The sequence below is a fragment of the Rhineura floridana genome, chromosome 3, assembly GCF_030035675.1.
Source record: "Rhineura floridana isolate rRhiFlo1 chromosome 3, rRhiFlo1.hap2, whole genome shotgun sequence".
In the NCBI taxonomy this organism is placed as follows: Eukaryota; Metazoa; Chordata; class Lepidosauria; order Squamata; family Rhineuridae; genus Rhineura; species Rhineura floridana.
Window position 1 is genome coordinate 17,818,386 of NC_084482.1, and position 27,811 is coordinate 17,846,196.

The 27,811-nt window shown below is 45.0% G+C and overlaps 1 protein-coding gene across 11 annotated transcripts; it reads left to right on the plus strand.

Moving 5' to 3' along the window:
* The first annotated feature begins 975 nt into the window (after window positions 1-975).
* Window positions 976-27,204, plus strand: DTX3 (deltex E3 ubiquitin ligase 3). 11 transcript variants are annotated; one of them, XM_061614669.1, is made up of 6 exons: window positions 976-1,141; window positions 10,082-10,156; window positions 12,564-13,297; window positions 18,013-18,230; window positions 18,703-18,761; window positions 24,724-27,157. In XM_061614669.1, the coding sequence occupies exons 2-6, from the start codon at window positions 10,144-10,146 to the stop codon at window positions 24,906-24,908; spliced, it is 1,209 nt and encodes a 402-aa protein (XP_061470653.1). In that variant the 5' UTR covers window positions 976-1,141; window positions 10,082-10,143; the 3' UTR covers window positions 24,909-27,157. The 11 variants fall into 11 exon arrangements, with proteins under 11 accessions (XP_061470653.1, XP_061470654.1, XP_061470655.1 ...); XM_061614670.1 differs by lacking the exon at window positions 976-1,141 and adding an exon at window positions 6,428-6,446; XM_061614671.1 differs by lacking the exon at window positions 976-1,141 and adding an exon at window positions 6,922-6,940.
* The last annotated feature ends 607 nt before the right edge of the window (window positions 27,205-27,811 follow it).

A 27,811-nucleotide genomic window follows, 5' to 3' on the forward strand; every position in this document is an offset into this window, starting at 1 on the left:
TCAGGGCGTGAGCCAAGAAGTTCCTGGATTCAAATTTTGTCCTGGCCATACTTGCCAGCTGGCCTTAGGTAAGCCACTACAATAGGACCATGTCTCTCTTGTCCAACTACAATATAGGGATAATAGGAACCTATTTTATGAAGCGTTTTTTCAGATTATGGAGAATACCAAAGGAAAGATCTGAACATTCTCAGACTGCAGTTTTAGGGGCATTTTGTGTTAAGCTGCATTGAGCACAGTACGGTTTACTTCTGAGCAAACATGAGCAAGACGAATTCTGAATGAGTTCAGTATATATGTGCAAGATTGCCACAAGCTTTATCGAACTTGCAATATAGAGAAGTGAGATTCGCCATCCTTACATAAACTCTGACAGCTTATGTTTCCTTCTGCGTTCAGTAAGATTTATTCTCAAAGGACGTAGGGGTTTGCAGCCGTAATTATTATGATTAAAACAGCCCCCTCCCTCTCTAATGACAAATAGAGTCAGGCGGGGGAGAGAGACGTTACAAGGAGGGGAGGCGATAGCTAATTCACGCTCGCCTTTGTACAGTTGACCTGGACGCGGGTCCTGCTAGCAGTCGCTTCTGGGGATCGGTTTGTGTCCTAGCTTGACCGATGGTCTTGATAGACTTTGACCTCTCCTATGCCCCTGCCGCTAATAGCAGCCGGAGAGCCAGGTCAGGCCCTAGGAAAGGGGGGGGGCAGCGCCGCCTCCTCCTGTTCCTCCTCCTCCTGCCAGCGACTAGAGAAACCCGAAGCTGTTTCTCCTTTTCTTCCCCGCGCGGTCGCCCACCATAATCCGTGCGCGCAGGCAGGGCTCGCTCTTTTGCAATCACGTCGAGTTGTTGCTATGGCTATGACCATCATTCCAGCAACAAGCGGCGGCACGTGACGCGCCCGGCGATGGCTGCTTGGCGGGGAGGGTGAGGGTAATGAGCGCAGCGGCGGCAACAGCAACCCATCAGCATCTGCACACTTTTTCGCGCCGCCACCTCGGGCACGCCAAAGGCCGCCTCATCAGCACTGTCCCCGGTCCCGCTCTCTCTTCACCATCACCGTCTCTTCCTCCTCCTCCCGCCCTTTCTTTTGCAGCTTCGATGAATGGAGGGTTCCTGCCAGCCTCAGATGTCCCGCTATGGTGGGTGCCATTGTCGAAGGAACCGGGGGGGGGACACCTGATTGTAAGATCGTTGTTTTTTATAGGGAGTGGAAGCGTGGGTGGGTATTGCATATCGTAGCGCTGTGCGTGATCGAGACAAGGGATGCGGTGCTTTTGCTCCAGCACTGTCTGGCTTGGCTGTCTGGAGAGCTCTGGCTTTTTTAAAAATAATAACAGTAATAATGTGGCGCATTGATCGGACCTTATCTGCATATTCAGGCAGCCACTAGTCAAAGCAGCTGCGGTAATGTCTTCATTGTGTCTTGTCAGCTGGCTTTGCAGCAGGGTGTTGCCTAAAGGATTGTATGTGTGTTTGAGGGGTGGGGGACGGGATGATTGCTTGTATACATATAGGTGGGGAATGTTAGTAAATGGGATCTCTCCGTTTTTGGGGACACAATAGACGGGGGGAAGCTTTATGTAACGATGTACCCACCGACTTGCTTGTTCATCTACCTGTCAAACCTCCCAGAATAACGAGGGCGGGCAGAGAAAAAGTCTTTTTCTTTCCCTCCCCCCCCCCCCAGTAAGGCGAGGTGCTGATGATCTGAGGTATAATTAGGTCAAGGATGAAACTTAACTGCCCATCTTTTTCTCATCATCGGAAGGTAGGAAAAATATGTATTTCGCCATTCACTGTTGTGAGCCTTATTTAAGGTCTTTTGACTTGAGGATGATGAGAAGGGGTTTTGAAAAACAGGTTGGTGGTGGTGGTGGATGCTTTTGGGCTAGGGAAGAGGATGATGAAGCTACTGCTATGAACTCAGATTGAGCTTATGTGGAAGAAGAATGGAGGTCTGAAAGCTCTCAATGAAGCATTATTTTCCAAGCTATTGTCTTTCACCTTAACTCCCCCCCCTTTCCCCTTTGTTCCATTTTTATCCCTATTACTTCAAGGGAGTGAAGGCTATTCAGTGTCATCTTTGATAAACAACCCCTGGTGAATAGGTGAACTGGTCTGGTGAGACTGGCAGCTATCACCCAAATTAAAACAAAAGCAAAACAGAATTGATTAATATAAAAATGTCTCACCTACACACAACCTGGCTGGTGGGTATATCAGAAGGTGTAGTCCTGAATGATGATTTTCCCCCACCACAGTATTTTTTTTGCTTCCACCCCCCCCTTGCCACCTTTGTTTTCCTTTTTCCTCTATCACAATGGTAATGGGCTGGGTCCTCTTATCTTTATTGTCCAGGTGAGACCCATTGAAATTTAAAGGCCTTGCCTTGCCCAAGGTCATATAGATAAAAGTGTCCAGACGCAATAGGGCACAGGGCTTCTGTACACTTAATAACAGTTATGTGAAAAAAGAGGGTCTTTTTAACAAGCACAACTTGTCGTCATGACAAAGGGGTGAGAAAAACTGTACCTGCTAAAAATTCCCTGTTCTCTCCAGTAATAAAAGTATAAATTGCATCTCCAAGATTAGGCCCTTTGCCATTGGACCACCCTCACTGGCTGTTCCATGTTTGCTGATGCATAGTATTAAATGCTACCTGCAGTGTAGCTGCTCATGTAGGGCAAGAGCCTCAGGCTCCATGTTGATGGTATCAGAAAACAGGCATGGAAGACCACCACCCCACTCCAACTGGCCCTCTCTGATCCTTCAAGGCATATATTCCCAAACTGTAGGGTGTTATTTCCCCCCCTCCTATAGGTCCAGTAATTAACTACAGCTAGGATTGTGTTTGTAGTGTTTCCTGTATGACGCCTGACCTGCTGTGATGGAAAAACTGTGTGATTGGTTGGTGCAGAGTAAGTTGAAATAGGAAGATTGAGGGCTGCATCATGACCTGGGTTTCTTTCTTCAGGATCCTTCCCAAACATGAGTGACCTCATCGGTCTGCTTGATTTTTGTATAATCTCCTACAGGTTTGTTGTGTTTGGTTTGGTTTCCCCCAGAAGTAGAAGCTCTTGTGTATATGCTCCCCATCCCACCCATATGATCCAGCCAGAATCTCCATCAAGAATAAGGGCCTTCCAGGACAAGGAAGTTATGCGGTGCCTGTGATCTCAGTAGTTAGGAAGTTGCCTTGTACCATCCAGCTCAATATTGTCAACATTGACTGGCAACAGCTTTCTGGGGTTTCAGGAGTGTTTCCCAGCTGTACCTGGACACACCAGGGATTGAAGCTGAAACCTTTAACATACAAAGCATGTACTCTTTACCACTGAGCTGCAGCCCTTCTCCATAAAACTTGACTTACTATTTATTTAAAACATTTCTAGCCTGCTCTTCATGCCTGCAAAGGGATCCAAGAGTGGGTTACAACATTAAATCCTTAAAAGCATCCACCGTGATTAGGTAGGCAACTCTGCAAGTGAGATTTTGACCTACTTCCAAAACGGAACAAAGATCCAGATGATTTGTGCTTATTACATAGGCAGTTGTTGCCATGTTTGTTCAAGGGTTCACAAAATAGGTAATCCGATGGCTTTTTCCATGAACCAAGTTCTGTTCATGCACAACTGGCTTTGGAAATGGTAAAGTAAAACTCTCTTCCAGGCAAGGAAGCTTTTGACACAGACATAGACACCCACATGCGCACATGGTATTCTACATGCCTCCCAGGAAGTCTATGCAGCGATATGACCCCCATCACCCTTGGGATTGGTTCTGAGCATAGAAGTGCTGATGTAGGTGCCACAAAGACCCTGCATTGCCCACAGCCAGGAACGGAATGCACTGTTGATGCCTTATGTGAGGGAGGGGCCATAACTCACTGGTAGAGCATCTGCTTTGCATGCAAAGGGTCACAGGTTCCATTCCTGGCATCTCCAGGTAGGGCTGGGAGAGACCCCTGCCTGAAACCCTGGAGAGCCTCTGCCAGTCAATGTGGATAATACTGAGGTAGATGGACCCAATGGTGTGATTTAGTATAAGGCAGCTTCATCTGTTCCTGTAATGCTTTGGCTCCTTCTTGCTGGTTTGTACGTGCGCACGCATGTGAGCTGCCCCAAGCCCATATACAAGCGATCTGCCTTTTGAGGTTGGTTATTTGTCAACATGATGGCGCTGCCTGCTCTGAAACATAGGTAGGAGACAAGGATGTTGGAACCGTAAGCTCTGTTGAAGGATCCTTATGCTGAAAGGATGCTACTAGGAGAGGACCTCCTCCCCCTAGAACAGTGGTTGGAGTCCAACCCCCATCAGCATGACCAGTGATCAGATATAATGGGATGGATAGTCCAGCAACTACCTGGAAGGTCACGGGTTCCACATCCTTGCTGTTGAATTAATTTTTCCCCATGGGCTAGACTGCAGGAGACCTGCCATAGGGGGGGAAATATCCAGCTCCCTGTGGGACATAACTTGTTTTCCAGCACCAAAGCAGCACCTGTGCATTTCAGAAGATGTAGGCAAGATCATTTAATAAAAGCCTACTCTTGGAGAAAGATAATTAAATTGCAAAAAAATGTCATTTAAGAGCCCTTTTGTACCTCCTAATGTTTGTAGTAATAATGTAAGCATGGACCAGTCACCCTTTTTTGCACCCCCGTTCCCATTCTCAATTTGTTCTGTTTGAAAGCAAAGGGCTATGTACCTTTTTGACATGGACATCTATTCCTTAGGCCTCTTTCATATTTTATATCTCTAGTCCAGCCTTCCCCAATCTGGTGTCAGGTGTTTTGTACTACATCTCCCATCATCCCTCATGATGCAGTATGCTGGCTAGGGCTGATGGCAGCTGGGAGTCCAAACCATCTGGAGGGCATCAGGTTGGGGAAGGCTGGTCTAGTTCATCATTATGCAGAACTATTTATTTATTTATTGCATTTATATCCCACTTTTTCTGTATGGAGCCCAACATGGTTCTCCCCCTCGTCATTTAAACCCCACAACAACCCTGTGAGTTAGGTGAGGCTGAGAGACAGTGACTGATCCAAGGACACCCATTGAGTTTCATGGCTGAGTGGGGATTCGAACCCTGGTCTCCCAAGGTCCTAGTCCGACACTCTAACCACTACACAACACTAGCTAAAAATATAGGTGTTTGGCAGGAATTATCATCGCATGTGGTCTGAAACTCGGTGGGAGTGAGGCATGGGCATCTGCAGAATTGTTTGTGGTACTGGTGGTAAAGTAACTGCTCCAGATAAATATGCATGTATAACTAGTATCAGAGAAAAGGTCTACCATTTCTGGTAGATCTGGTGTCTCAGTAGTGATGAGGCCTGGGTAGACCTGGCTTCTGAGAAACGTGTGTGTTCCAGGTCTGTCCCTCTGTTGGTTCTCAGTGGGTAGACTGGCAGTCCATCCAGACAGCATCCAGACCTGGCATGCAGACAGCATCTTTTCATTCGCCACTGAAACCCTCAGTTTACTCTTGGCTCCCTTCACTTCCTCAAGCCCTCAGTTAATTGCACTGCTGCTACAATCAACTTCACAGCCCCCTCCCCACGGCATTTCCCAAAACACCAGGTTAACAACACTGGACTACACTTTAGGGTAGTGATATGCTACCTTTCCTCCTCCACCTCCCTCCCATACACACATGTATACTTTCACAGTTTTGCCCTCTGCAATATGGGTATAATAATGATGGTAAACTCAGAACAAATTAGCATTTTTGGTATGAAATAAGACCCAAATTAGAAAGATCATGACCTTGTTTTTGCTGCTACCTTTTATTTTTGAGTTGACATGCTACTCCCCAATCACTTCTCCACCAGGATGATCAGCAGAAAAGCCTTAAAAAACAAACCAAGAGTCTAGCTAATGGGTGTTTCACTCTAGCATTCTCTTTGTCTAATTGGCTAGATCTGCTTCCCTAAATGTCAGTCATTGGCTATAACTTCATGTGTTTGCTAAAAACACAGAAAGGTGGGAGAGAGTAGACTACCTTCGAATAGTGCCTGCATATTTTGCATCACATTTCACATTCCACAAATGCTAAAAACATACTCAGAAAAAGAAAGAAAGTTGGGCATCTGGGGATTATTATTCATGTAGAGGGGAAATTGCCCTCCCCCACCAGCTATGGCCACCCATGGAGTGAGGGCAGAACGCCTGAACTTCCGTTGCCCTTACTAAGGCACCTGTAAATATATAGGGTATTGTGTAGTGTGTTTTTAAATTAACATTGCAATCCTATACATGTCTACTTGGAAGTAAGGTGGATTACAGCCTCAAAGACCGACAAGCATAGAGAATGTTTAGAGAAATTGGCTGTGATTTCACTACCAGTATGAATTCTTCCCCCAGCTCCATTTTAAGGAACAAAAGCAAGAAGTGTGGAATTTGGCCTTTCCTGCCTTGGTGATTTTGAGGAAGTTGAAGGTGGGGAGGGCCTCTGTGACATCATGGTCAGGAGCAAAATTCTGCAGAAATATTGCGGCCTGCAAGCTAAAAAGGCTTAATCAAGGCGCTGATGGAGTAGTAGTAGTAGTAGTAGTAGTAACTATTAGTATTCATCTGCGTATTATTATTTAGATGCTGGAAGGTATATAAAATATCTCTAAGCTGTTTATAATAGAAAACTAAAAAAAAGGAAAGGAGTAGAGCAGAGATGGGACCCTCAGGTCCTGGGGAACAAATGCAGCCCCCTAGGCCTCTCTCTGTGGCCTTGAGGACTTTCCCCAGGCCACACTCCCTTCCCAGCCATACCTTCTCTCTTCAGGACCCTGCCTTCATTGGCCTTCCTTCACACCCTTCTTAAGTGTTTTTGTCTGCCTGGAATGTATTCTTGAACTCTGATAATGATCCTTGCTTGCATGGATATATGGAGGATAGAGGGGTGTGTGAGCGTAAAAACAAACCTGTTAAACAGAAAGGTAAAATTGGGCCTCATCACTCCACTCCTGGACCTGCCTGCCACTGACATGTGGCCCCCATGAGGTTGCCCAGAAGAAATGCGGCCCTTGGGCTGAAAAGGTTTCCCCAAGAGGACCCCGAGACGGAGTCCTGTCCTCTCTTCTGTCTGGTTGGATTGACTTTACAGAATGACAAGTTTCCTCAGATAATTGAAATTAGAAGGAAAAGAAATGTAACTTTTTTTTCATTGGCACTTTAGATCCCCAACAACAAACCTATGTGATAACCTAGTTAGGGAGGAGTGACTTGTCCAAGGCTATACTGTGAGAGTTCAGGGAGCACCTCCAAGCCGGACACTCTTCCCCACTGCACCACGCTGTCTTCTTAATAGGAAATGTGAATAATTTGTGACTCATTTTCTTATAGTGTAAATGTGGTAGGATGCCATGACTGGAGGCTGTTTCCCACTGCACGTACACCTAGTCAAATAGATATATCAGCAGATGTGAGAAACTACATGTGGGACTTATCTCCATAACCTATAATGCCTTTGTAAGGAGTTTTCATCTTGTGTGAAGCTTGAAAACTTTGCCTCTTGAACTGGAAGCTTCAGTCCCTGGTATGTGAGGCATTTGTATCTTGCCTATGTTGAACAAAAGGCAATCTAGACATGGGCAGAGGCATTCTTACAGCATTATATGTTTCAGTGACTAAATTAAGCCCTGTGTAAAGGTAGAGCTAGCATGATACAAAGTGCTCACTGGGTGTGTGCTGGGCTTTGTTAATGAGAGCCAATGTGTGTAGCTGAAGTGTTGGATTTGTACAGGAGAGACGGGTTCAAATTCCCATTCAGCCATAAATGTGTTGGATGAACCTGTGTTGGAATCAGTCATTGCCTCTTGGTTTAGCTCTACCTTAGAGGGGAATTTGCAGGACTCTTTGTGTTGTAGCAGGGATGGGGAACCTCACCCCCCCACGCCTCTCTCTGGCCCTTGGTACTCTCCCCAGGCGACACCCCTCACCAGCCCTGCTTTGCATCGTCCTTGAGTGTTTTTCCCTGGCTGGAATGTGTCCTTGAACTCAGATAATGCTTCTTGCTTGCCTGGGTGGAAGCTAGAGAGGGGTGTGTGTGACTATGTGTAAAACATCCTGTGCAAAGGTAAAATTTACATTAATTGCTCTACCTATTTTTGCCTCTAGCTATACCACCACTGGTATGAGGCCTCCAGACTAGGGTTGCCAGGTTCAGGGCCTGAGACCGATCCTGTATCTTTAGGAGAAGAGAAAGTCAGCCAAGTGCAGGTGTTCTTGCAAAACTATAATGGGAAAAACCACAAGGTGGAATTCTCCCTTCCCCCTGCACAGCTTTTAAAGATACAGAAGACCTCCTGGTTGCCAGGCCCAGCCTCCAAGAGTATCTCTAAAAGTTGTGCAGGGGGAAGGGAGAATTCCACCTTGTGGTTTTTCCCATCACCGTGTTGCAAGAACACCTGCACTTGGCTGACTTTCTCTTCTCCTCTAAAGATACAGGATCAGTCTCAGGCCCTGAACCTGGCAACCCTACCCCAGACAGTTGTCTAGAAGGGAATGTGGTCCTCAATCTGAAAATGGTTTCCCACCCCTGTATTATAGAGTGAGCAGTTGCTGGCAGAGTGACCTATGAACAGATGTGATATTTCCATCCGAATGGTGCATTTAGCTTAGCTGTCTTACGACTAATGCTACTGTGCATGCTGGAAGAAGCATCTAATATTGCAGCAGAATGGGGCAGTACTGGAGAAATGGAGGGGGGGTGTCTTAACATTATATTCACTAACCTATTGGTTACCTGTTAAATGTAAAATGTTTTACATTTTAAGAGTCTTTGGTAGCAGAACTGGCAAAGAGCAGGCCCTGCTTGATACCTTGGAGAGTGGCTGCCAGTCAGAGTAGACAGTCCTTCTGGGACTAGATGGACCAGTGGTTTGACTTGGTAAGAGTCAGCTCCAGTGTGCCCCTGTGTAACTGCTCATATCCCAGCTAACAGTTGTGTTGACACCTCCATCCTTAATGAGTGTGGGCAGCATTTCTTGATTACGCTAATGTATGTGGGCATGTACTGATTTAGTTTATTTCTTTTTATAATATTTATGAACTGGTTTGTTTGTTTGTGATAAGACCAGAGCTATAGCAAAGCAAACACTCCCCTTCCGCAACCAATTATCCAGTTATTGTATTACTTCAGAGGGGGCTCACAGGTAAACCCCAGCATTAAAAACCACCCTCTGAGCTATAGATGATTATTACCACTAAATAGGGTTAAGCTTTGTCCTTTTAAGTGTATAAGGGTGAGCTGTGACTACTATGTGGTGGTAAGGAAAAGTACTTTGTATGCATTTTTAGGCACTTTTATTACTTATTGTAAAGCTATTTGTATTTTAAAATGTCATTAGTTCCTTTAATATCATAAGGAAGTCAGAATGTAAATTATGCGGTGAAATAAGAATAAAACTGTTCTAAAAATTCTAGATATGGACCCAAGCTCTGAAGACAGGTTCAGGGGCAAAAAACTTATTCATCCCAAAAGGGTCAGCAGAATAATAATTTATTAGGCCGAATTTTAAAAATCACTAAAGCTGCAATCCTATATATAGTTACCTGGGAGTATACCCCAATGAATTCAGTAGGCCTTACTTCTGCATAGACAAAGGCAGGATTGTGATATAAGCATACAGAAGTAGATGCTTCTCTGTCCTAATCCGCCCCCTTCTTTCCCAGCATACTCCTGTGGATGACTACTCAGAAGTAAGTGTACATAGGATTGTATCCAAAAAGAAGAAGAAAAATGCCTGGGAATGCGAGGAAAAACTGAATCCGCGTTCGTAAACATATTTCCTAGAGAGTGAGACTTATTGAACTCAACAGGATTTAAGTAAACATACTTATGATTGAACTAAAAAAAGTTAAGGGGATGTGTGAGAGGAGGCGAAGGTGGTTGTCTCCGCTCAGCATCCAGGAAGCGCAACACAGGCTCCACGGCTTGAGGTCAGACAGAAACTGAGGACCGGTGCTTCTGGATGGCACTCGGGCGCAAGAAGCTCATCCGCAGCATCTATAAATACAACGCGGTTTCCCTCTTGGCACTGCTGCGACCTAACCCGCCCCTTCTTTCCGGTTTGCAGTTTCTGATTCGCAGCTCAGCTGAACTCCCACATCCGGCAGATCCTCGCGCTCAGTCTCTCCCATGGGCTCACCAGGTAAAGTACTGCGATCGCGTTGCGCGTTCTCCGGAGAGGAGCGCTCCCTCTCGCTCCCTTCCCACTCCCCCACCCCCCGTGCTCTTGAGTGTTTTTGTGCTTCAAGGACGTGAATTCTCAATTTCCATGGATATGGAAATCAGCTTTTAAAGTCCCTTTATCCTGCCATTGTCATCGGGGATCATCTTCTGGCGGAGGCCTTAATGCAAAACCATCCCCCACCTTCCCGTTCCTTTCTGGGTAGTTGTGGTGTAGTGGAGTAGGGACTAAACGCTGCCACTTATGTCACGGGGGATGATGATGATGAGTGAGCAGCTGCTGGCTGGGGTGTTGCATGCTAATAAGGAAGTTTTTCTCTAAGAGAAACTCACCAAGTAGACCAAGCAGAAGAAAAGGTAAGCTACATTTCCATGCGTGGCTAGTAAGGGCCAAAATTCCAGTTTTATTTTGAGAAATTCAAAAATCCTTTCATTATGACCGATCAAATTGTCACTAAATTGCAAGCAAGTTTTTGATTCTTTTGGGATTCTTCATTGGGCTGAATGTAAAGCAAAGTAGGGTGGGGTAGCTTGAGGGGGGAAAACTGCCTTGGTTTTGAAGTCACAATGTCTGCATTGGTCAAAAAATTTTGTTGTTGTATAGTCTTAGAAGTGATGTGGCCATGAGGGTTGTGATGAAGAATGCCTGTGCTTCAGAATTTACCACTATGCTGCTGCATGACACAAGGCAACAGCAAGACTGCTGGTTTCTCCTCTAAGCCTTGGAGCGGTAACTGGGCACTTCTGCGTGGCATGGCACCTGACCTTTTTTACCTCTTGATAGAGGGCAATCTGCTCTTCTGCATATCTCAGCAACTGTTTTCAGCAGCAATTTAACCACTTGAAAAACAAACTTTTCAGGTGTACCTCCAATGCTAATGTACAAAAAAAAAGTGTCTCCCAACTATCAGAAGTTTGGAAAACACTGTAATAAATTTTGCTGAACTCTTTGGGATTGATTGCTGAATAGGTATGCTTGGGGCTGTAATAAGCATGGATTATTTAGGGCTGTGTGTATCCTACCCACTCTGTCCACTTAGACTTCCATCTACAAATCTATCAGGATTCTTCTCTTAGACTGTACCTCTCCAAAGGCTTTGAATTCTGCTTTTTCAGTAATTTTTTTCCCTGTGGGTTGCTGGTGGGTTCTGATTACCTGGTAATGTGCCAACTGTCCCTTGGGGAACTTTAGGAGTACAGAACGGCTGGGTGCAGATTTATTTTTTAAAGGTTTGTTGTCTATTGCGGAACTTGATATATGTGAGATCGTAATGGATGTCTCTTATTTCAGAACCTTGCAGAGTCTTTAATCACTTTTTTTTGGTCCTAAAACGTCAAGGGAAAAATAATACTTTCTGTTTTGCAGTTGATGATGTTTGAAACATTCAGGTGCCTTCCTGCTGATTTGCTAAAAGGAGGTTGCAGTGTGGAAAGGGCTGGCCTCTGGGGCAAGGTGGAAATGCTCCATGCATGACTATGTCATTCAGGGAGGAGCCATAGCACAGTGGTAGAGCAGTTGCTTTGCATGCAGAAGGGTATCTTGTTCAATCCCCCACTCTGGGCATCTCCACTTAAAACACAATATATTAGCAGAGACCTCTTCTTGAGACTCTAGAGAGCTGCTGTCAGTCAGGCAAAGTGAAGCCAGATGGCTCATAGTGTGACTGAAACTATGCAATGCAAATTGCAATACAATAAAATGCAATATAAGAAAAAAAAGGAGCAATAAAAAGACAATTAAAAATCATACAGCACCTAGCACAGTGCATTAAAATGGCTAAAACAAGTAGAAAATCATTAAATGGTCCACCAACACCACTAGCAATTTTCAAGTGGTCCTTGGGGAAAAAGGTTTGGGAACCACTGATCTAGAGGGCATCAAGTTGCCCACCCTCCCCACCACTTCACAATAGTTAAACTGGGATGTTAAAATCCTGGGATATTTTTTTTTCCTAGCCAGGCTTCTGACTATTCAGATGTTTTGGGTGTTTGCCACAGGATTGTATTAACATGGGATTATGTACTCCGGATGTATTGAATCTGAGCAAAGTGTAAGGGATTTTGACTATCTGGAGGTCTGCTAATGGGGTTTCTAGTATGCCTGGCAAAACAAAAAACCCCTTTTTCAAAACAGGCCAATAATGAAGCCTTCAAGTCCTAACCAGCTTTGCACTGATGATGAGATGACGGAGTGTGAGTGTCAGTCTGCATCTGGGTATATTTGTGCTTTTTGTAAGCTGCCTTGAGGGCCTTTTGGCTAAAAGGCAGGGTAGAAATAAACAACAACAATAATATGTTTTTAATCCTGCCCATAGCCATTTCATGCAGATTTGACAACTTGTCTTGTATCTCTCTCTTTCTCTCTTCAGTATCGTTTGTTTTATCCAGGATGGCTGCTTGCGGAGGCACCACCAAAAATAGGCTCACAGTAAATAAGTACGTCTGGGACTTCTTGACCAAGGAAAGTCCAGCCAAGCTGGTCAAACTAAAGGAGGAAAATAAGGTCAGCATCTTGATTGATGGCGAGACCTCAGAGATCTACGTGCTGCAGATCACCATGCCTGCCCACGGGCCCAGCAATGCCCTCTACCTGGCCCGCAAAGCCCTGAAGGCCTTGCTTAAGGAGACTGAGAAGGAGCTGAAGAAGGCCCAGCGCCAGAGCGAGCTGATGGGCTGCATGGCCTTAATGGAGAAGAATAGGGAGCATGGGGCTGTGGAGCTTCACCGCCGAGGAGCTGCCTTGATATCCAGAGGGCAGCAGACCTCCGGGCCAAGAGTGGTCGGTGGCAGTGGAGGGGTGGCTAGCTGCTCGAGGGGAGGGGAGGAGGAACAGGACAGTCAGTGCCCCATCTGTTTGGGGGAGATCCAGAACATTAAGACTCTGGAGAAGTGCAAGCACTCCTTCTGCGAGGACTGCATCACTCGGGCCTTGCAGGTCAAGAAAGCCTGCCCTATGTGTGGGCGCTTCTATGGGCAACTGGTGGGCAACCAACCAGAGAATGGGCGCATGCTGGTCTCCAAGGACTCAAGTCTGCTTCTCCCTAGTTATGAGAAATATGGCACCATCATCATCCAGTATATCTTCCCACCCGGCATACAAGGAGTAAGTAGGGTTGATCTCTCTGTGGTTTTGTGTATTCTGTCTTCACAGGAATTTATAAGAAGCTCTCAACATGGCTATCGTCATGACAGGCAGGGAAGTGTCAGGGGATATGGGGTCAGTGGACAGCAATGTGTGTCTGCATTCTCTGCACAGAGACACATTATATGCCTATTATGGCACATGCAGTAGAGAGAACCTTGTGTCAAGGTGGGGAGCATGTTTTATTCCCACCACAGTGCTACCTGCCCCCCCCTTACAGTGATTTATACATATTTCTCCATAAGAATGAATTTTAACTGTTTACATGCATGGGAGACATTAAAACAACGTTGTTGTTGTTATTAAAAGAGGTTACTTGGGAACACCATAGGGCTGGGGATCTAAACCTGCCCCTGGTTGCCTTCCAGCTCCTTGAAGGAATCCAGTTTCACCCCCACAAAAAAATTGTTTGCAGCCCTACTTTGTGTAAAGAACTTGATGACAGTTGGCCCTGCTTCTATCTGTGCTCCCTGCCTGCCCCCCCCTTAATGTTTTTTGGCTGCAATCCTGTGCATAGTCATATGGGAGTTAACCCTGTTGAATTCAGTGGGATTGTCTTCTGAGTAAACTTGCAAAGGATTAGTCACTTTGGAATGTGACAAAAGCCTCCTCCAGTCGCCTTCTCCCTCACACTGCTATCATTGTGTGAGGGGGAGAGCAGGGTTGAACTTGCTGCCTCTCTCGTCCACCATTGTGCCAGCTGCCAGCCAAGCCTCCCTGCTATTCTCTGAAGGGGAAGCCTGCGTGTGTAGGCCACCTGCGTGGTTTAGAACCCTGATTGCACAGAGTTCTAAATCACGCAGGGGCATATAGAGAAGGCTCCTTGCTTCAGACATTCCTGACCGATGCATGGATTATGACAGGGGCCCCATCTGCACTATACATTTAAAGTAGTATTATCCCACTTTAAACAGTCACGGCTTCCCCAAAGAATCGGATCTGTAGTTTGTTAAGGGTGCTGAGAATTGTTAGGAGAGCCTTATTTCCTCTCACAGGTCCTTAAGTGGTTTAACAACCTTTTCCCCAGGGTACTCTGGAATTGCTCCTCTGTGAGGGGGTATAAGGGTGTCCTGACAACTCTCAGCACCCTTAACAAACTACAGATCCCAGGATTCTTTGGAGGGGAAGCCATGACTGTTTAATGTGGTATAATACTGTGTTAAATGTATAGTGCAGATGGTGCCAGGGACACGGCAGAGGGGGCATGGCTAGCAAGCACAGCCCTGCCCTCCCCCTTACGCAGAGGGAATTGTACGAGCTACTAACACACAAATAGAGCTGTTCCACAGGATTCAGGAGTTTTTGTGTTGCCCCTTCCCCACTTTCTGATGGCTTTGGTCTTAGCTGACAAGTTCTGGGAGCTGGAGTGACAGGGAAATTCAGGGTGTAGGGAGAACATGAGGATTTGGGAGGAGCCATGAAATGAGACTTTGGAGGGGAAAACTTTGTTCGGTTTCTATATCACAGGCATGAAGAACCTCAGGCCCACCAAATGTTGTTGGGTTATAACTCCCACCATGCCTGAGTGTTGGCTGAGACTGATGGGAACTGGGAGCTGAACAGCATTTGAAGGGTTGCAGGTTCCCCACTGTTGCTATATTGGGAGGTGGGGCTCAGTTATGAGGAAAACGCTGGAGTGGGTTACATGCGGGTTGAAGGTGAATGGGATCTTCTTCCTGAAGGGAGGCTGGTTAGATGAGAATGGGTTGGGACCATGGTGTATTCATTATCCTTCAGGAATTAAAAAAGTGCAAGTTTGAAGGGTGCTGCCATAGCTCTCCTGGGACCTCTCTCCGGTCAATCAAGCTGATTTGGCCAGGTGATCACAGATTACATATGATGGGAGAGAGGCAAATGTGTTGGCAAGACAAGATTTGAAATGTATGAGAAGAGGGATAAAACCCTTTGGCTCTTCTTCCCCTCTTGATACCTTAAACTGACAAATCAGAAAGAGAGAAGCCTGAAATAGTCATCTTGAAAAATAAGAGAGCCAGTGTGGGGTAGTGATTAAAGCGTCTGATTTTGACTACAGAGACCCAGGTTCAAATCCTTCAGCTGTGAAGCTCACTGAGCATCCTTGGGGCTCTCTCTCAGCCTAACTTACCTCACAGGGTAGTTGTGAGAATAAAAGGGGAAAGAGAAAAGAAGTATGCATGCTGCCCTACTCTCACTCTCTGAAAAGTAGCTCTGGAGAGTCAAGAGCCTCCAGAGAGAGTAGGGGATATTGTCAACCACCACTGTATGGCATGTCTGCACTTGCACAAGTGGGGGCTGAGATCCAAGACAATATTTATTTATAGTTTTCATTTAAGGTTGACAATTCATAACAAAGTTAGAGTTAATGTTTAAAAGACAGCAATTAATCGTAGGAAGCACGGGAAGCTGCCTTACACTAGGTCAGAATATTTGTCCATCGAGCTCAGTATTGTCTACTTTGAGTGGCAGCAGTTCTCTAGGGTCCTAGGCAGAGAGGGCTCTTTTCCATCATGTTCCTTTTCAGTAGAGAAGCCACATAATGAACCTGGAACCTTCTTCATGCCGAACCATGCACTCTGCCATTCAGCTGTGGCCTCTCCCCAGTATTTTATATTACTTTGACTTTTAATTGGATGATGCCCCGTGTTGTTATACTGTGCCTAGATCTCAGAGGCTAATTTTAAGGCAAATCACAATTAAACACTTATCTCCTTGACTTCAGTGGCAGATGGGTACAACACAGTCTTATGCATAGGGAAGAGCATCTGCTTTGCACGCAGAAGATCCCAAGTTCAATCCCTTGCATCTCCAGGTAAGGCTGGGAATGTCTCCTGCCTGAAATCCTAGAGAGCCACTACCAGTCAGTGCGGATAGTACTGAGCTAGATGGACCAATAATCTGACTCTGTATAAGGCGGCTTCCTATATTTGCTAAGAAACTCCTCTCATTATCCCCAACCCCCAAAATCAGGGGATGGCAAAAATGCTGAAGTTTGACTGGATCATGCTCATGAGATGGACCCAGACTTGCATTCTAACGAGAAAACTGCCATTAAAATGAGGTTAGTGTGTGATGTTTTCCCAATGCATTTAGAAATACTGCTCTTTACCCAAGGATATTTTCCCATTCATTTTGATAAGGAAACTAGAAACTAGGATAGGGAAGATAGCCTGTCTCTTATGAAAGGGGTGTGTATTTGGGGGGGGGGGGCTATATATTTGGGAAAGAGCAGCAGGTGGAAAAGCATTAGGTAAAAAAAATAAGTTCCATTGCTGGATGGTCTCCTGTGGTTTGCTTCTGTGATTTGGTGTAGCTCTTTTGTCTTCTGGGTTGCATTCTAAGGAGAAAAAGAGAAAGGCACGATGGGGGTGGGTGGGAGAGAGAAGGAAGAGCGGGTGGGAAACCTGGTGTGAACAGATGGGCCTTCAGCAAGCCAAGTGAGGGGGAGGGTCTGCACGTCCCATGGTAAATGTGTTCTAAGGGGGGAAAGGCACCAGACAAGAAAAAGGATGAAGCTCTGAGATTCAGATAGTACTATATTCTGCACCCTGTGTTGACTTAAACAAAGGGACAGGGGGTGGAATTTTGTGGGTGTGCCCAAGGACATGCCTGTAAACAGTTTCAATTTTATCTTTTCTTTGCCCTTCACAATGGTTGTCTTCTGATTCCCAATTTGTAGGTGGCAGCTTTGTCATAATGTGTTGTGTATTAAAATAAAAATGCTAATCTAACTTGATACAGGATAATGTACTGTAATAAACGTCCCAGCGGTGGGCCGGTGATTTTAGACTCTGGACTTAATGGCTGTGCCATCTAAACAGTGGGGGCCCTTTAGATGGCAATGTGTGCTTATTCATTTGCTTCAAGAGGTAAGCTAGCCCTGCTGCATTTGTGGGCCCTCCTGCTTGTTATGCTGAGTGGGCCCCTGGCCTCCTGCCCTGATGATGCCACTATAGAGTCATTTTCTTATAGAGTGGGTTCAAGGTAGAGAGTTTCTCCCTACATTGTCTTAATCTATTCAGATGAGTATGCAGAACGAAAATGTGTACACATGCGAAACAATGCTTTTGTTTGCCAGCCAAGTTGTAGTTGTTCATTACGTTTGTATTCCACCCTTCCTTGGAAGGGATTAGGATAGGGAACGTACGTGGGACCTGCTCCTCTTGTATCCTCACAAGCACAGGGTAGAGGGGAGCCTGCAAGATTGTGACTGTGCCAGAGTCTCATCTAAGTGAGCGTATGTTTAAGGGGGATGGTTTGAGCCTGAGTCTTGCTGTATCACACAAGCGCTCATAGTGGGTGGTTTGTTTGTTCAGCTGCCTTGATCTTAATTACATGTGCCTGGAACGCTATATTGTAGAAGAGAGGGACATTTAGTTTTGAAAGCAAGCAATAGCTGATGTTTCAGATCTCCCTAGTTTTTCTCTCTCCCCCCCACCCCCCTGGAGAAAATCCAGAATGATAGCTTGTGTGTGCCATTTTTCTTCTTCCTGCCTTCAGGATTCTTGAAAATCCCAGAGGACTGAGAGGCCTTGGTAGAAGCAGGATGATCTAAGCTGTAGCCCGCAGGCCCAGGCCTTGGGGGAAACATTTTACTTTGCACTGATCCTTGTCTTCACAGCCCTTCGTGTCTTCCGCTCCACCTCCCTTCTTAGGTTCATGATGGATTTTCCTTTCCTTTCCTGGATCCTCTTTTGCAGGTGGAGCATCCCAATCCTGGTGTTCGATACCCAGGCACCACCCGCGTGGCCTACCTACCTGACTGCCCCGAAGGCAACAAGGTACTGGCGTTGTTCCGCAAGGCCTTTGACCAACGCCTCACCTTCACCATCGGCACCTCCATGACCACTGGCCGAGCCAATGTTATCACCTGGAATGACATCCACCACAAAACCAGCTGCACTGGCGGGCCGCAGCTGTAAGAACCTGCCATGGGGTTGGGGTATCAGGGTGGGAGAGGAGAGATAAGCATGGTGGGGTTTGAACCAGGGTCACTAAGGGTAGGTGAATGATTTAGAGGCTGCTTGGGGCACATCCTATAAGAACCGCAAGCATGGGCATTAAGACATACTACAAAGTCCAGGGGAAGCAGTAAGCAAGCTCTCTTTCAGGCTCCAGAAACATTTATCTGGGTTGTTCCTGAATTGTACTACTTGAGACCATTGAGAGTGTGTGTGTGTGATATATATATAATATGGAGGGGAAGTTGCATGGAGGGAAAGTTGCATGATAGGATGAATCCTTGCCACTGACATGCTAATTCGCTATGTGCAGGAAGTTCCTCCCCTCCTCCAGCTTCCCATGTGCAGCCTGAATTGATACAGGTCAGGATATGTTTAACTGTTGTATGTATATACATATCAAATTTTTATCCCATCCTTGCTCCTCAGAGAGAGTGGCATACATGATTCTCCGCTCCTCCATTTGATCTTCACAACAACCCTGTGGGGTAGGTTATGGTGAGAGATAGTGACTGGCCTGATGGTGGAATATAAATTCAACAAACATCTAAATAATAACATTAACCTGATAGGCTTCATGGCTGAGTGGGGACTTGAACATTGATCTTCTCAATTGTAGGCCAGCCCTTTTAATGGTTAGAGTTTAATCACTACACCACTCTGGCTCTCACACTTGATTCTTGTAAATGTATAAGCTACCCCTGAGGATGCAGAAGAGTGTGGTTAGCTAAGACTGTTTGGGGGGGGCTTCGCTTGAGCTGGGGCTTCCTTTTTGTTAGACCAGCGAACATCTGAAATCTTCCTATTCACTCAAGGTTTCCCTGTAGTGTAGGTGTAACCAAAGTGTTGCCTTCCAGGTGTTACTGCTGCCCTCTCCCATCAGACCTAGAGAGTATGGTCAGTGGTCAGGAATGATGGGAGTTGTAGTCCACCAACACCTGGAGGGTGCCACATTGGCCAGTGTCCTTTTTTGAAGGAAAAACTTTCAGGGAAGATTTTCTCCATTGGCTTATCTAGTGAGGAATCTACACGCATTGCAGAGGATTCTGGGGTCATGTTCTAGGTCAGGGGATAGCAAATGTGGTGGTGCCCTCCAGATGTGTGTCAGATTCCAACTCCCATCTGTTGGAAGTGGGGCAAGAGCAACTCCTGTTTGGGTTCTTTTGTTTGTATTCCAGAAGGAAAATAGAGTTAGGGCCCTCCAGGTGGCTAGGCTTGCCCACCTTTACCTGTGCTGTTCTCTACCTAACTTCCTTCCGTTGTAAACTGATATGCTCAGGGAAGCTTATCCAACCCTCCTTCCCTTGTCTTTTTCTTCAACTGTCTGAGGAGAGAGGAGACATCTGTGTCTTTGCTCTCTCTCCTGAGCCATGAGAGCAATACCCAAGTCTGGGCATTGCACCTCCAACTTAGTTAGTTAGAACCAGAGCTTGGAAAAGTTACTTTTTTTAAACTACAACTCCCATCAGCCCCAGCCAGCATGGCCACTGGTTTGGGCTGATGGGAGTTGTAGTTCAAAAAAAGTAACTTTTCCAAGCTCTGGTTAGAACTAGGTATGCCTTTCCTATCTACTATGTATTTCTATAAATAAAGCAGCTTTTCTTATTTTACTAAGTCAAGTCTCAGTGATCTAAACGCAGGGTAAAAGCCTGCTATTTAGGTAAATACACACACAGGCACGAACGTAGCTCAGACCGCTGAGGGTCTCCGCACATATATTTCCATAACAAAGGGTTATGGCCGCCCAGTAAGCTAAATTGGACTGCAAGTTGTGCCTGAAAGCTAAAACGGCTAAGTACTGTGTGCAATTTACAAAGAGATCAAAAGGAGACTTTAGGTTAGAGAAAGTAAAGCAGAAGAAAAGATAGGAAACCATGGCTGAAGAATTAACACTTAACCAAGGCTGGAGAAGGACAATTATGCGATTTGGAGTTTTTGAATAACCCGCACTTTTGGAAGGGGAGAATCTGCATGCAGTCCTGACTGATCCTGAACCCTCAACAGTGGATGAAGCAGCCACTGTATCCTGGAAGTGTAAGCATGTCAAAGTGAAGGCTCTTATCAGATGAGGCACTAAATGTTTGCATGGGATGTAGGAATGTAAAGGAAATATAGAAAAAGCTTGAAGAAGTGTATCGGAGAAAATCTAAAAATCATGTAATGTTTCTCTGTAAGTCACTGTACATGCTGAAACAGTCTAGATCTGAATCAACATCTGGACAGATTTACAAGTCTGCTCCGAGAATTAGAAAGATGCGAATTGTTCAATGAAGATTTTTAAAAGGTCATCTTCCTGGCCTCTCTAAATCAACGTCATTATATAACTGCTTGCATACTAGAACAGACAGACATGAACAAGCTCTGTCTGAAAAAGCAAATTTTCCTGTGGGCAGAAACAGCAACCCAAGGCAGGATAGAGAGATGAGTCATGCCCTGAAGCCACAGCAGGACACAGATAAACAAAGGAAGAGTTGCTTCAAATGCAAATCACCTTCAAAGAGATTGTCTTAGAAGAGAGACAGGACAAAGAGTTGATTTTACACAAAAGCAAGCTGAAAGAAAAACACATGGGCAGACTTTGTTATGTGCGTTCAAGTCAATTATGACTTATGGCGACCCTATGAATTAGCAACCTCCAACAGCATCTGTCATGAACCACCCTGTTCAGATCTTGCAAGTTCAAGGCTGTGGCTTCTTTTATGGAATCGATCCATCTCTAGTTCAGTCTTCCACTTTTTCTACTCCCTAAAGTGAAGCATTCCAGTTACCATGTATCTGATGAAAAGAATGATGATTATAAAACCACATTTTAAATTGACACAGGCTGTACCACACATTTAATAAATATTAAAAATTTGTTTAAGAATTTTAGACCCCATACACAAAATGTAATGATGCTTCAGGAGATGTCTTCTGTTCTCAAGGAATAGGGATGGTGGAGATACTTTGCAAAACGCCAGAGGGCGCCAGAGAGCTTGAACTGAAAAACTGTTTGTTCTAATAAGTGCCTCTAAAATAATGGAGCTTAGAGGTCAACTTTATCTACATGACAAAATTTGCCAAGTTTTAGATGAAAGAGAAATATGTTGTACTGCAAAATTGAAAAATGGCTTTTTGCATATGGAATATTTTGAAACTATGCATGCAAATACAGCCAAAGAAACCTGTGATTCTGGATGTTTACATGTTTGGCACTGAAGAATGGGACATGCCAGCTTAGCCAGAATCAATGCTCTAGAGAAGGAAAATTTGGCTAGAGACATTAAAATTGGACAATGTAAATTCACAGAAAGATGTGAATGCTGTATAAAGACAAAGAGTGTGAAACCAAAATTTCCTAAGAAAAGTGAAAGAAAAACTAGAATTAATTCACACTGACCTTTGTGGACCCATTAAAACGCCATCACAGGGTGGAAACTTATACATGCTCACTTTCATAGATGATTACTTGTGCTATACTACAGTGTATCTACTGAAAGACAAAAGTACATCAAAAATTGAAAGACTATGTCAAAATTGTATCCAATAAATTTGGCAGAAAGCCACAAATCGTAAGATCTGTCAATGGAAGAGAATTTGCGTCCAGGGTTATGCAAGACTTTCTACATGAGGAAGGCATAGAGCACCAGACTACAGTTGCTTATACTCTGGAACAAAATGGGGTCACAGAATACATGACTCTTGGATGATTCGTTCCTTGTTGAAAGATGCACAGTTACCACAGAAATACTGGGGGGAAGCAGCGGTTACTGCCAACTATCTGCAGAACCGACTTCCAGCAGCTGTAACCAACAAGACACCTTTTCAGCTATGGCATGATAGGACACCAAGTGTGTCTCACCTTCGTGTATTCAGCTGCAAGGCCTTTGTGCACATCCCAAAACAAAAGAGGTCAAAATTTGACAACACTGCCAAGGAAATAATATTCATTGGATATTCTTCAACACAGAAGGGATACCGAGTCATAGATCCCAAAACTGGTGAAGTTGAAGTATACAGAGCTGTCCACTTTGATGAAGGAAAGTGTGCACACCAACCAGAAGGAGCACCACACCAGATGACAGCAAAATGGGAGAGGAAACTGAGCTATTCTTCCACAACAGAAGGTATCAAAGTAATACATCAGCAGAGGAAGATGAGGCATTTGAACCAGAAAAGGCATCAGAGCCCGAAGGGGCAACTGAAGCACCAGCGCCCAGATGCTCTGAACGCACCAACAATTGTGTACCACAAGAAAGACTTGCTTACCTCGTGAGAGATGAACTTCCAGAGCCAGATACCTGGAAAGAGGTCGAAGCCTTACCCAAAGCTGAAGCTTGAGAGGTGGAGGCAGCCAGCCAAGGAAGAGCTGGAAGCTCTACACAAGAATAAAACTTGGACACTGACCAAGCTTCCTCAAGGAAGAAAAGCTGTAGGCTGCAAGAGGATATTCCAGAAAAAGTCAGTTGCTGAAGGAAACTGAGAGATACAAGACAAGCCATCGGGAAACTTCTGTATATCAGCACTGTTACCAGGCCAGATGTGGTCTTAGAAGTGGGATACCTGTGCAGAAAAACCAGCTCACCAACCAAGAAGAACTGGGAAGCAATCAAGAGAGTGGCGAGGTATCTGAAGGGCACTGCAACCATGAAACTGAAGTTAGCAGCTACCCAAGATCCCAAACTAGTGGGATATGCAGATGCTGATTGTGCTGAAGACACTACAGATTGAAAATTCACCAGTGGAAACATCTTATACTATGGAAATTCTGTGATCAGCTGGGCAAGTAAGAAACAAGAGACTGTAGCACGGTCTTCCAGTATATGTCAGCTTCTGAAGCAAGCAGACAGTTGACATGGCTACTTGAACTGTTCAAAGATTTAAGCATCTCTATACCCGGGCCTGTTGTGATGCATGAAGACAACCAAGGGTGCATCAGACTCATGGAGTCAAAGTGGTGAGTTCATGAACCAAGCACATAGACGTGAAGCACCGTTTCGTTAGAGATATCTACTGCAGAGAACTACTCAAGATGGAGTATTGTCCAGTGGAAGACATGACTGCAGACACTCTGACGAAGGCATTGGACAAAGTCAGATACTGCAGGCTGCAAGACAAGATGAACCTCATGGGCTGAACCAAACACTCGCTGAGAAGGGGTGTTGGAAGTGGGGCAAGAGCAACTCCTGTTTGGGTTCTTTTGTTTGTATTCCAGAAGGAAGCTAGAATTAGGGTCCTCTAGCTGGCTAGGCTTGCTTACCTTTACCTGTGCTCTTCTCTACCTTCTGTTGTAAACTGATATGCTCAGGGAAGCTGACCTGCCACTCCTTCCTTTGTTTTTTTCTTTGACTGTCCAAGGAGAGAGGAGATATCTTTGTCTTTGCTCTCTCTCCTGAGCCATGAGGGCAGTACCCACGTCTGGGCATTGCGCCTCCAACTTAGTTCAAAGTAGGTATGCCTTTCCTATCTATTATGTATTTCTATAAATGAAGCAGCTTTTCTTATTTTACTAAGTCTTAAGTCTCAGTGATCTAAATGCAGGGTAAAAGCCTCCTACTTAGGTAAATACACACACAGGCACCCACGTAGCTCGGATCTCTGCATATATACATATTTCCATAACACCATCAACCCCAAGCAACATAGCCTGAGATCGGGGATGATGGAAGTTGGGAGTCCAACAACATCTGGAGTGCACCACTTTAGGTGGCTGTACTGTCCTCCTTTCAAGAAATTCAGGGCAGTATACGTAAGGTCTTCCAATCTTATTTACTCCAAAATTTGTTCTCCCTTATTAGCTAAGAATGAGCTACTATGGATACTCTATAACAGCTCTGCAAGGCCTTCCATCAAGACGTTCATGTTCAGGGCACTGTAAACTTAAGTCTCCTCATTTGTTTTCAATTATGTAACTCCTAACATTTATTTTCCCCACCCCCTCCTTTTCATTTGGGAGGATTCTTTTTGAATAACAAATTGTCCACAATTGCACACACCCGTCTGACTGCTGTGACTTTACATTTCACAGTAAAATTATAATAATACCACCACCACATCATTCACATTCTGCCTTTCCTTTGAGGAGCTCAACTCAACATACACAAGTTTTCTCCATTGTCTTTTACTAGGATGTGCCCTTAATTCACACAAGTCTTTTATCCAGGCCTATTGAACTTCACATTCTATGTGTGAAAACTGAGAGCACAGCTTCCAACACACCTAAAGTTCCCCTGCTCATTGTGCATGGGAGCAGGAACAATGGTTGCTGGGCAGGCAAGCTGTCATTCAGGAAAGCTTGATCTGCTATTACTAGTCTTCTCACTGAGGAATCCCTGATAAGCTTCCAAGAAATCCCAGGGTTCCCAGGAACACCTCTGGAAAACCACTGGCCCTAGTGGTAAAACCCAATATGCAGCTAAACTGTCAGGGCCTAGAATAAGTTCATGACATTTTGTCTCTATTTCCTCCCAGGTTTGGCTACCCTGATCCTACATACCTGGCTCGGGTGCAAGAGGAACTGCGAGCCAAGGGCATCACCAATGACTGATCTTGCTCCCTGCTACTATGTGACCAGGAATGGTGTGTTGTTTCTGCCGGGTCCAGCAACTGTGGAGGGAGCTTCCTCATCTCTCAGAGTAAACTGTCTCACAATGTGATCTTGATCAAGGATGCAAAGCCCTGGGCATCCTCACTGAGATGACCTTTCAAATGGAACTGCTTGCTTGAAGGAGTGCAGAACAGAGGCATGTGGAAGTGTGTGTGTGTGTGTGTTAGAAACATGTATTTGAATTGGTTGGGTTAGAAAGTTGAAGCCAATCTGCACATTGCACAGAATGGGTTAGTAGTGTCCTGGACTGTACCACTTCAAAACGGCTTGTGGGGAGGGTGTTACAGTTTTAAATGATAACACTATGTGTGTGGGTTTTAAAACAAAAAAAAAGCCCCCAAAACCCACCTCCCTGCATGCAGTAACAAGCATGTCAGGAAGAGAACTAAACTGAACCTCTCCCCCAATGTGCTAGACCACTACATTTACTTGTTTAGGAGAATTTATAAATGGCTTAATAAAAAAAATTCTCCTAAGCGGTGTGCATAAAACAGTATAAAATAATTCTCAATAATATACAGATAAAATCAGCAGAAATTAAAAAAAAAAAGTATACATAACTAAATTATATGTTCAGATAGGCTTGCTGCTTTTTAGCAGGCATCTAAAACAGTACGACGAAGTTGCCTGCCTAATTTTAATGCAGGAAGGTTTGTTTGTCTTACATGGGAGAACATTCAAAAATAAGCACCACCACCAGTGCCTGCAGTCTGTAGTGACAGTCCAGAATTGTACCATCTCGTCCTGCATAATAGTAGTTTCATTCCTTGGGCCAAAACAGATGCAGTGAAGGGGGCCATCATATTGCACTTTGTTCCTGTGTTTGGACCATTCAGATCTCTGGAGGATGGTGTGGGTCTGTTTTTTTTTATTGTTGTCTTGGGTGTGTTTTATTTTTGTTTTTCACCAAAAGTGTTTCAGACACTTTGCTTTCAGCCAAGGTTGCTTCTGGTAATCAGAGCCAGGCTGGAAGAGGGACATTATGGAGGTAAGCCACAGGTCAGGATAGAGTGAGTTTTGTTCTGCACTCCTCACCTGGATGTCCCTTTTGATATTAAAATTAGACTTCCCCATCCCTGCTTCTATGAAGTTGGTCCTTGGTAGGTCTGGGAACAGATAAGAGGGAAACTGCCAGAGTTTGTGGAAGGCAAGCCCACGGACATGAGTGTGAATGGAGAATAGTTTAGTAAGGGAAAGCAGGCAGGGAGCATAATGTGTGCCTGTCTGTGTCTGAGAAGAATTGGTGGCTTACTCAGAGTGTCTGGCAGAGGTCAGATTTTGAACCCAGGTCTCCCAGGTATGAGACCATTTTTATATCCACCAGACCACACTGGATCTCATGTTCTCATTATGGGCAAGCGGGTGTGTGGGTGTGTCATGATCTTCCCATGAGGATGCCAAAATCAGGCCCCTCTGCATCTTCATTCCACTTTTCTTGCCAGCTAGCTCCCTCGACCCTTTTTGCAGAATTTTAAACATTTTGGGAACTGGGGAATATTAGAAATGGAATAAAATTAAGCAAAGTACAATTGTAGAATTTGTATCATTTGGGTGCAGAATACATAGCCCCCGAGGTTTGGCTTAAAGTGAGTGGAAAGCATAAAATGGAACAGTTGCATGGATTTGTTTGGGTAACGGTGATTGAATGGGGGTGAGGAGAAAAGGGAGAGGGAGAAGCATATGACTGTGTTGGGACCTTTTGAACGCAGCCTCTTACTCTGTTCTCTGCAACTCCTTGCTGGTCACTGAGCAGCCCTGACATCTGACACCCCATCCATCCACTCTCATGTTGCTAATCTCCAGGATCGGCATTAATCCCAACTTGGTGGAACTTTCTGAAAGTGTTGGGAACGTCCTTTCATGTCGACTTGGAAGACGGGCTTCTTGACTCTGGGCATAGGCAACGTACCCAATCTGCCCTCTCTGGAGAGGATGGTTGTCAACCCCATGGACCACGCACAGTGTTTGTGTGTATATATACACACACACCCCTTCTGTACTGGCAAATCAGCTATTGTGTAATTATTCCAATCAAGCCCTGTTTGGGACAACTTGTGTCATTTGGGACTTAGCCAGGCCTGACATGTTGGCTGACCTGTACGCTCTGGACTCTGGTACCTACCTTTGTTGAGTGTTCAGGGGAGGGGAGGGAATATCTCTCGGCTAACTCTGTAAGCCTGTTGCCTTTGGCAGAGATGAATTCTAAGACTGGGTTTGTTTCATACTGATGAGAGCTCCCCTCAGATGCACAGGTCAGACAGGGCTTTCTCTGCTGTTTTAAAAAGAGTTAACTGAAAATATGACCTTGTTATCTTGGTCTTTTTAGAAAATATGTGTGGCAGGTATGCTTGTGTTGTTGTTGTTGTTATTTTATTTTGATAGTGGGTAACATGGGAGCACCTCTGGTGATTTTTTCCCCCTGATTAGCCTTGCAAATAAGTCCACAAGAGCCCACAGCACTTCTTACCCTGCCTACCTACACTGCCTTTTATTATTTTATTTTGTTACTGCCTTTCATTACTGCCCTTGAGCCAGCACATTCAAACTGATTTACAATTTAAAATAGTGTCATATACAATCTGATAGCCATGACAGGAAAAAGGATGGAGAGGGAAGAGAAAAATGAGCAAATTCAGGGGCCAATTCTTACATAATTCCACATCTTTGTTGAAATGGTCACTGAGGAAGACAGTTCTAGGAGGGGAGGAGCCAAACTAGTCCCAGGCTCAGCTAATGGGAGTGGCCGTTGCCCTATCATGTCTCCCTCGTATTCCTGGTATAGCAACAGCTTTTTCACAAAAGAGGAGAAATGGTTTTCTCCCAATTTGCAAAAGGTTCCTGGCTTGGTCAGCTGGAGCTGGTTCTTTCCATAGATGATGAGGTGAGTGGCTATATACAAGCCGTTATGTTTTAGCTGACTGCAGTTTTGAGGTAGGATTTCAAAGTGTCTAC

What these genes read in the sequence shown, in the direction of transcription:
- DTX3 (XM_061614666.1), top strand. Translation starts at nt 10,491, where the DNA reads ATGCTAATAAGGAAGTTTTTCTCTAAGAGAAACTCACCAAGTAGACCA. An exon ending in TAGACCAAGCAGAAGAAAAG is followed by an intron (nt 10,552 to 12,563) that starts GTAAGCTACATT and finishes TTCTCTCTTCAG; the next exon opens with TATCGTTTGTTTTATCCAGG. An exon ending in CTTCACAACAACCCTGTGGG is followed by an intron (nt 18,762 to 24,723) that starts GTAGGTTATGGT and finishes ATTTCCTCCCAG; the next exon opens with GTTTGGCTACCCTGATCCTA.